This window comes from Rhinatrema bivittatum, chromosome 5, assembly GCF_901001135.1.
Source record: "Rhinatrema bivittatum chromosome 5, aRhiBiv1.1, whole genome shotgun sequence".
Taxonomy (NCBI): Eukaryota; Metazoa; Chordata; class Amphibia; order Gymnophiona; family Rhinatrematidae; genus Rhinatrema; species Rhinatrema bivittatum.
In genome coordinates, this window is record NC_042619.1 from 300823871 (window position 1) to 300831915 (window position 8045).

An 8045-nucleotide genomic window follows, 5' to 3' on the forward strand; every position below is an offset into this window, starting at 1 on the left:
CAACATGGTCATGAGTGCACATCTTTGCATCCCATTACTATCTGGATAACCTATCAAAGACTGATAGTAAATTTGGAGAAGCAGTTTTGTGTAGCCTGTTCACCCAGTAGTCTACTCTCCAGGTTGCTTACTCAGTAAATGCTTTGCTGCAACCCTCAGCTTGAGACGCCCCACGAGTCATGGCTAATTCAGCTTTACTTACCAATGGCAAAAGCAAATTTGCTTGCTATAAATGGTGTTTTCCACAGATAGCAGGATAAATTAGCTATGCTAAATATGTGACCACCTTCCTAGAGAGTCAACTACCTAGCTAGAATTATCTCTAAAATCGACTGAGGGGGCTCACAAGGCAATGGCCATGAAGGAATTCGCACACATGCTCAGTAGCACAAAAGCTCTACTAACTGAGAGAAGTCTATTTGGTGCTGCCAGATGATGTTGCCCACATATCATGGCTAGTTCATCCTGCTATCTACAGAAAACATCATTTAAAATAAGTATGCTTGCTTTACTAGAACCAGATGAATTCAGCAATCAACCATTTCTCTTTGATATGTTGGCTCTGCCTCTGTGTTAATGTTTGCAGGAGATGCTTATGCTAATTCTGTAAAGAATCTCAGTTGCAGCACTTGTGGACCCCGTATGGATCATTATCCTGTAGAGTAGGACTGTACTGCTCAATGAGTCTCTGAGTCCTGTGTAGTATTTCAGGAGTACACAACAAGTACCAGCAATTACATTTGTTATTGATGTTTATGAATTCTTAGAATGACTTTCATTTAATTACTATCGGGCCGATACAGTACAGTGCTCTCCGATGGAGCGCACTGTTAACCCGCGATTGGACGTGCGTTTTGGATGTGCTAGCTTTACCCCTTATTCAGTAAGGGGTAATAGCACGTCCAAAACGCGCGTCCCTAGCACCTCCTTTTGGCCCGGAGCGGCGGCTGTCAGCGGGTTTGATAGCCGACGCTCAATTTTGCCGGCGTCGGTTCTCGAGCCCGCTGACAGCCACGTTCAGAAACCGGACGCCGGCAAAATTGAGCATCCAGTTTTCGACCCGACAGCCGCGGGCCAACTTCAAATTTTTTTTTCTTTCTTTACCCTTCGGGACCTCCAACTTAATATCGCCATGATATTAAGTCGGAGGGTGCACAGAAAAGCAGATTTTACTGCTTTTCTGTGCACTTTCCCGGTGCCGGAAGAAATTAGCACCTACCTTTGGCTGCACATTTTGTTTTCTGAATCGCGCGGGAATACCTAATAGGGCCATCATCATGCATTTGCATGTTGCGGGCGCTATTAGGTTCGGGGGGGGGGGGGGGGTTGGATGCGCGTTTTGGACGCACTAGCTTTACCCCTTATTCAATTATTTATAATATTATAATATGTATTGTTTCTTTCTTCTAACTATTCTTTTGTTATTATTAAATTTGAATTTTGAAAACCGTTGAGATGGATTTCTCCATTCAACGGTATATAAAACAGCCCAAATAAATGAATAAATAAAAAAAATAAAATAAACATCCCAGTGGAGGCCAGAACAGTAATAGAATTCAACAAAGCCTGGGGTAACCACAGAGGATCCTTAACAGGAAAAGCCAGAGATCAAGTGGGATCTGCAGTATTGCAACAGGAATGGAGATGGGGCAGATTAGATGACCCTTTTCTGCTGTCATAGTCAATAGCATAGTAAATGATTGCAGATAAGGATCAGCTGGCCCATCCAGACTGCCCAGTGAACTTCCTCTCTGGTTTTCTACCACTTTGGGATGCTAAGCACATAGATTCCCAACACTGTACTTAAACCAATACCAACTCCTCCTATGTCTTTTATCATACCTTCTAACCCAGTTTCTAGCACTACCCTCTATATCAGACCAAATCATTCTTAAGAGGACTGTGACCATGGTTGCCATGTGCAGGTTATTCCAGCCTGTTTGGAAGTCTGATGAAGTCATTCTCCCATTTTCTGCCCATTAGTCCTCAAGTGCTGCAAATCTGTTGGGTTTTCAAGGTACCCATGTTGAATATTCATGAAATGCATTTGCATGCCCTATTTCCATTGCATGCAGTTGCATCTCATGCATATTCACTGTGGATATCAGGAAAACCCAACTGACTTGCAGCACTCAATGATTGGAGTTGCTGGATCTAACGTTTTCTGTGACTGAGAAAACAGTCAAGCTCGTTCTCTTCTTTCTTCTACCTGTTGCCCCCACTTGCCCTTACATAAATTAGATTCCTTCTGATAAAGAACATGAAGACACATGTTCTTTATCAGAAGGAATCTAATAAAGAACATGTGTCTTCATGTTCTTTATCAGCTACCTCTATGGGGAGGGGGGATTATCAGGGGGTAAATATGTGTAAAATGGCTTCTAGCTATGGAATGCAGCGTATCTGCACTCTGTGTTTTATTATGGTTGCATTTTATTCTGTATCAGGTGCCTTATTGTTATATTCTATGCCAATAAAAGCTATAAATGGAAAAAAAAAAAAAAATTAGATTCCTTCTTGTGTTCTGGAGAGGGGGTTAAGGGAATAGCAGAGGAACTGCTGAAAGAATTTCATATTGATGTAGCAGTATAATATTTAATTAACGTGAGCATGGCTCAATACAGAGAGAGTAAATCTGTCTTTTAATTTTAAAGGATTTCTTCTACATTCATATGCAAATACCTTCATTTGACTTGGCTAGAGCTCTGACTCCTAAGCCCTTGCACTGGGAATAGTGAGCCCTGGCTTGTTTTCTGTGCTACAGACACATAAACAGGTCTATTTCCTTTCTATTAACATACCTTTCTTCTCTTTCAGATACAACAGGCTAGCAAGAGAATGGACACAGAAATATGCAATGTAAAAAAACAAAACAAACTAAGCCAATTTTACAAAAAAAGCTTTTTTTTTTTTTTTTTTTTTTCCAAAAGAAGAAATTAAAGGGACAAGTCTCTTACTTGGAACTTCAGTGCAGATTAGAAACAAGAAAAATAAACTACAGACTGGCTACCAATTGTTTACCTAATACCATGTGCCATTCATGAAGAATTTTCTACAACAGAAACATGAAGATGCTTGGGTTTCTGAGTGCTTTCGACTCTGTGTTACTACACTACCTGCATCTGTTTTACATTTTTATTTCATTTTTGCTTTATTTTTTGGTTGGGTTAAAGTTGCTTGTTTGATGCCAACAGTTGTTTCCAAGGCAGACATGTCTGGTTGATACCGAAGCCATCCATTTCCCAGCTTGCTTCGTAAGAACTCCTGCAGGATTTTTATCAGCCACTCTTGCATTTGGAGAAAGTCTTCTTCCAAGTGGCCTGTGTGTCACATTTAGGTCTCTGCAGCAGGCACTTAACCTCATGGTTTTTTTTAATATCCTTTGTATTGTACCAGTTGTTTCATAGTCACTGGGTTATGAAGCTAACTTGGAGTGTAGACAGAGAGGGAGTAGTTGTGATCTTGTGCTTAAAAGTATAGGCATTAAGTTGGGGAGAACTGAGATGCAAGTTCCATTTTTTTTTCTCTGCCACTATAACCCTGGGCAAATCTTATCTCCCTGTTCCTCAGCAGTAATCCCAACTCTGCCCCAGATTCTGGATGACTTTGGGCCTCAGCTGTAATTCCAGCTGTGCCATGAATGCTCTCTGTGACCTTGGGCACGTCACTTTATCTATCTGGGCCTCAGGTTATATTATCCAAGTGTAAGTGCATAGTAATCAGAACACCCTTTCCTTTCCCATTTTGAAGCTCTCGTGGGGCTAGATGTACAGCCAGAACATCAGCCCCAAAGGTGGTTACATATAAGGTTTTTGAAGTCATATAATTATAAAGTACATGGGGATCCTCTTTGAAGGAAAGGTGAGATTCAGATCAATTATTATTAAATAAACCCTGTCTATGTACCTAGATTTCCCAGTTATTCTTATAGAAAGCACTAACACTAAAATATTTTAATTTTTGCTGTCTGTTGAAGTTCACTATGTTTTTAAACTCAGTTATATCCCTGGGTTAATTAATGTAGTGCCTGTAATCTGATTTCTTTTATGAAAAACAGATTATAATAAGGAAAGTAAATTAAATGGTAATCAAATTGCTTTACTTTTAGTTGGCAAAGTTTGATAGTGGGACCTTTCATAGTGAACTCCTTTTTATATGAAACAGATGCACTGTATCAGGAGAAAGTCGTTTTTGCTGTTAACTGTGTCTGAAACATCAGATGCCTGTATCATGTGGTGTGAAGAACTTACGCAGGTAAATACATGTATGCCAGCCAGTCCACTCTGAGATCCCGTGAGCCATAGATCACAGCTGAAAACAAAGGCTGACTTTTATTGGTGAAACTTCTGTCTTCTAAAAGGGCTAGTTCCTTCATCTTCTGGCTCTGTTTAAATGCATGTTGACATTTGTTAGTTGACTGTTAGACATTTACTTGCATCACTAGCAGGGTTAATCCCTTACGCTTCTGATGAGTTTAGGTCCTATTTGCATTAATAATTTGACTATGGAAGAGGGAGGCTTTTATAAATGTGGTGTAACAATTAAAATCTACTGTGCTGGCCAGCAGAAGTTCACTGTAAACAGTGCACTCCTTCACTACAGCTGGATCCTGGTTTCATTAAAGTAACAGAAGAAAATGTGACTTCAGGCAGTGCTGCCCATACCAGAAAAGTCAGTATAGTAGGGTCCTGCTTGATAGATTTATTTTAATTACTTTCCTCCCTTTTACATCTGCTTTTTACATGTGGCAATGTGTCTCCCTCAGCCTCCAACATGGACATTTTTCCCTATCTTTGAATGCCACCAAAAAGTGCTTTTTTTTCACACAGGTAGAACATGTAACTGTTTGGTTACTTTTTAAATAAATAAATAGTCTCTAACTAATTACCATTTTGAGCCAATAAGGAGTAACCTGTAACTGATTACCTCATGAAGGTGATGTGGACAACCTAGGGATTAGGAGTGAGTGGCAAAAAAAGTCACAGATTTTCGAAAGGTCAACAACAGATTATGATAATGGATATGTTGACTACATTATTAAAATACTAGGAATAGCAAAATTGTTTAGTCTTTATAAATTGTCATTTCCTGTCCATAGCAGCTTAGATCAGTAGTAACCATTTGTGGGCACTGACCTTTGCACAGTTGATAGCAGAGTTTAAATTGTCAACTGTGCCCAGCACTGAAAGAGGTGAGGTATTGTCTGCTTTTTGCCTCAAGTGCCTAGTTAAAATAGGTTCCACGTCTAGTTTTTAAGTAGGATGTGGCTAATATGTTGTACGCACCAAAGCTTGGAAGCTGCATGATCAGGTAGGGTAAAGGGAAGAGGAAGACCAGTTATTGGCAGTATAGATGCTGGTTGCAAGCAGTGGTGTGGCACTCACGGGAATGGAGAGGGTTCAAACATTGGCGGTAGAGTACCGTAGGAGCTCGATAAGAAGACATAACTTCTGTGGCTATGATAACTAGGTCACAAGCTAATAATGCCTGTCACTAAGGATATATATTTTTATAATACACCATTTGAAAAAAAATCTCTCCATAAGCTGCCCTGTAAACCAGAGGTTACCATGGAGAGTCCTGTTGGTTTACAGTAGCGGTATCTTCTTTTACTGCAGAATCTCCAAGGTTGTGAATATCCATGATTGTAACCTGTGAAAAGCAACATGCTAGCGGGAAACATTCTGTGTGGGCATCGACCATGAATATAAAATGGACCTGGAAAATCTTGGAATTTGGCTGGCTGAATAGATGCGTATTAAGTTCATTTGTTCTGCTGGGCAGAACCTCTTCCTGCTTTTGGTAGTCGTAATAGCAGAATCACAAAGCTGCTGTGCTTCACTCCAAGATGAGTAATTCAGTGCCATATGTGTGAAACAGTGTTAAAAAAGAATGGATTTAGTTACATTTATGGCCCTTTGTTTACACCCCTATTTTAAATGTATGTGGATGCTAGTGTGGCCTGTAGTGTAAAAACATACACACAGGTTTACAGCAGCACACATCAAAGTATAGTAGACTGCAGCAGGTGCCTGGACTTGTCTTATTGTTGCATTATTGATAATTGTTTTAGCTAAGGAGTTGTCAGTAATTGTCAATACTATTGAGTAATGCCCTGGCTCTCCCTTGCTGGCAAAGTAGCATGTCATCTTTAAAACATGAAAATGTGGTTTTCTTTCATTTGGAAACTGTTTTGACACAGCACTTTCTGAGATTACTGGAAGACTATGTGTAATTAAGTCATGTGAAGCCAGAGAGAGGTAGGCCAGTTTGGCATTTATCTTTACTGATGTTAAATACAAGAGGAAAAAAACCTTATGAATCTTTTCTTCTTTTAAAGCCAAGAGGCATTATTGCGATTTGTTTAAAGTACCTCATTTATTCCTGGCTGTATCATGTTCTGTGAAGGTCTCGGTCTATTTCTCAGATGATGAGAGTCAATGTCCATGAAGACCACTGCCATAACTGGGACGCGTTAACACCAGAGAGGCCAAGTTCTGTGCAGGCATGGAGCTTGACTTAGACAGACACCGAGGCACATTCTTAGGGCACAGGGAGGACAAGCTTGCACTGCTGCTGTCGTGTGGTAGGGCAGTGTGGGGGGGAGACTTGGAGTACGGTTGCAGGAGATGTCTTTCTTCTACAAAGAATAAAAGTAGATATTAAACTACTGTGTTCAGCATGTTTGGATATGTTACAGTCACATGTAGAGCAAGGGATAGATGTGATAGGAAGAATAACCTTTCACAGGCTGCATTGCAAGAAGCCTTAATAATGTGTTTTTGAAAGATTGAGCTGGCACAGGAAAATCAAATTTGTGACACATTATGGATCTTTTTTTAAACTCAAATGCTAAGATGCAGATGGTCATCAAGGAAATGGCTTTGTGAGTTGAACAGGGAGTTTTATTTAATTATTTGGATGTGATCATCAAGCCTTCTGAACATTACATAGTAATATCATAAATAATGGCAGATAAAGAACATCCAGTCTGCCCATTTGTCTTCCTCTAGTTTTCTACCACTTGGTAGATTAATACATAAATTTCCTTACTTAAACCTGTACCAACTCCCCCCTTGTCTATTTTCCTAATCTCTCAACTGTGCTCCCACCACTGGCCTGTATATGTGTCCCAAGCATGCAGGTTCGTGCAGGTTACCCCAGCTTGCTTGGAAGCCCAATGCTGTTATATTACTGCTGTTAGGATTCAAACCATGGCCACTCTATGCAGGTATCCCCAGCCTTTGTGGAAGCTTGGTGCTTGTATTTTCCCCTCATGTGTCTGAGCAAATACTTAAGCCCTCTCTTCATTTCTTCTACGTATTTCCTCCCATCTTCCCTTCCTATTTGTGTCTTTCTCAAACATTTAAATTCTGTCAGTTTTGGTTGCCACTATCTCTGATGGTAGATTCTCAAACTTAGGTGGCTCTCAGAGTTAGGCACCTAGAGTTCCCTATTCAGTCACTGTCCGGATAAACTTATCCAACTAATTTTGGAGGTATATTCAATAGTGCAGCCACACTACTAAATATAACCAGTTACCTTAAAGTTAGCTGGATAACCCTAGGACAGTTCTTTGGCGTGATCAGACTTAGCCAGATAAATATCAGAATTAGCTAGATAATTTATCTAAGTTATTCATCTAAATTTTAGCTGGATAATAAGATTTCCAACTATAACAGCAGGTTAAGTGCCCAAATATTCATTTTGGAGATCTAGCCTAGTGGTTAGAGCAGCGGGCCAGGGTTCGAGTCCCACTGTCACTCCTTGTGACCTTCGGCAAGTCACTTCATCCTCCATTGCCTCAGATAACAAACTTACAGGCCGATTCAGTAAAGTCCATGGGAGAGCAGGCAAATGCCCGCTCTCCTGGCACGCACACAAGCCACTCGCCTGTGCACGAGATTCAGTATTTAAATTAGGCCCTGCGGTAGAAACGGGCAAAAGGAGGCGCTAGGGACACTAGCGCGTCCCTAGCGCCTCCTTTTGGCCCAGAGCGGCAGCTGTCAGTGGGTTTGACAGCCGACGCTCAATTTTGCTGGCGT

The 8045-nt window shown here is 40.7% G+C and overlaps 1 protein-coding gene across 3 annotated transcripts in view; it reads left to right on the forward strand.

Annotated features, from left to right (window-relative positions):
* Positions 1–7807, forward strand: part of UBE2D4 (ubiquitin conjugating enzyme E2 D4 (putative)) — a 208269-nt gene extending 200462 nt beyond the window's left edge. For 2 of the 3 annotated variants that reach the window (XM_029604172.1, XM_029604171.1), the window contains exon 7: positions 2818–7807. In XM_029604172.1, the coding sequence (XP_029460032.1) occupies positions 2818–2863 (46 nt within the window). In that variant the 3' untranslated portion in view covers positions 2864–7807. The remainder of the gene's footprint in view (positions 1–2817) is intronic. The other variant, XM_029604173.1, reaches the window with a different exon arrangement.
* Positions 7808–8045: the final 238 nt, after the last annotated feature.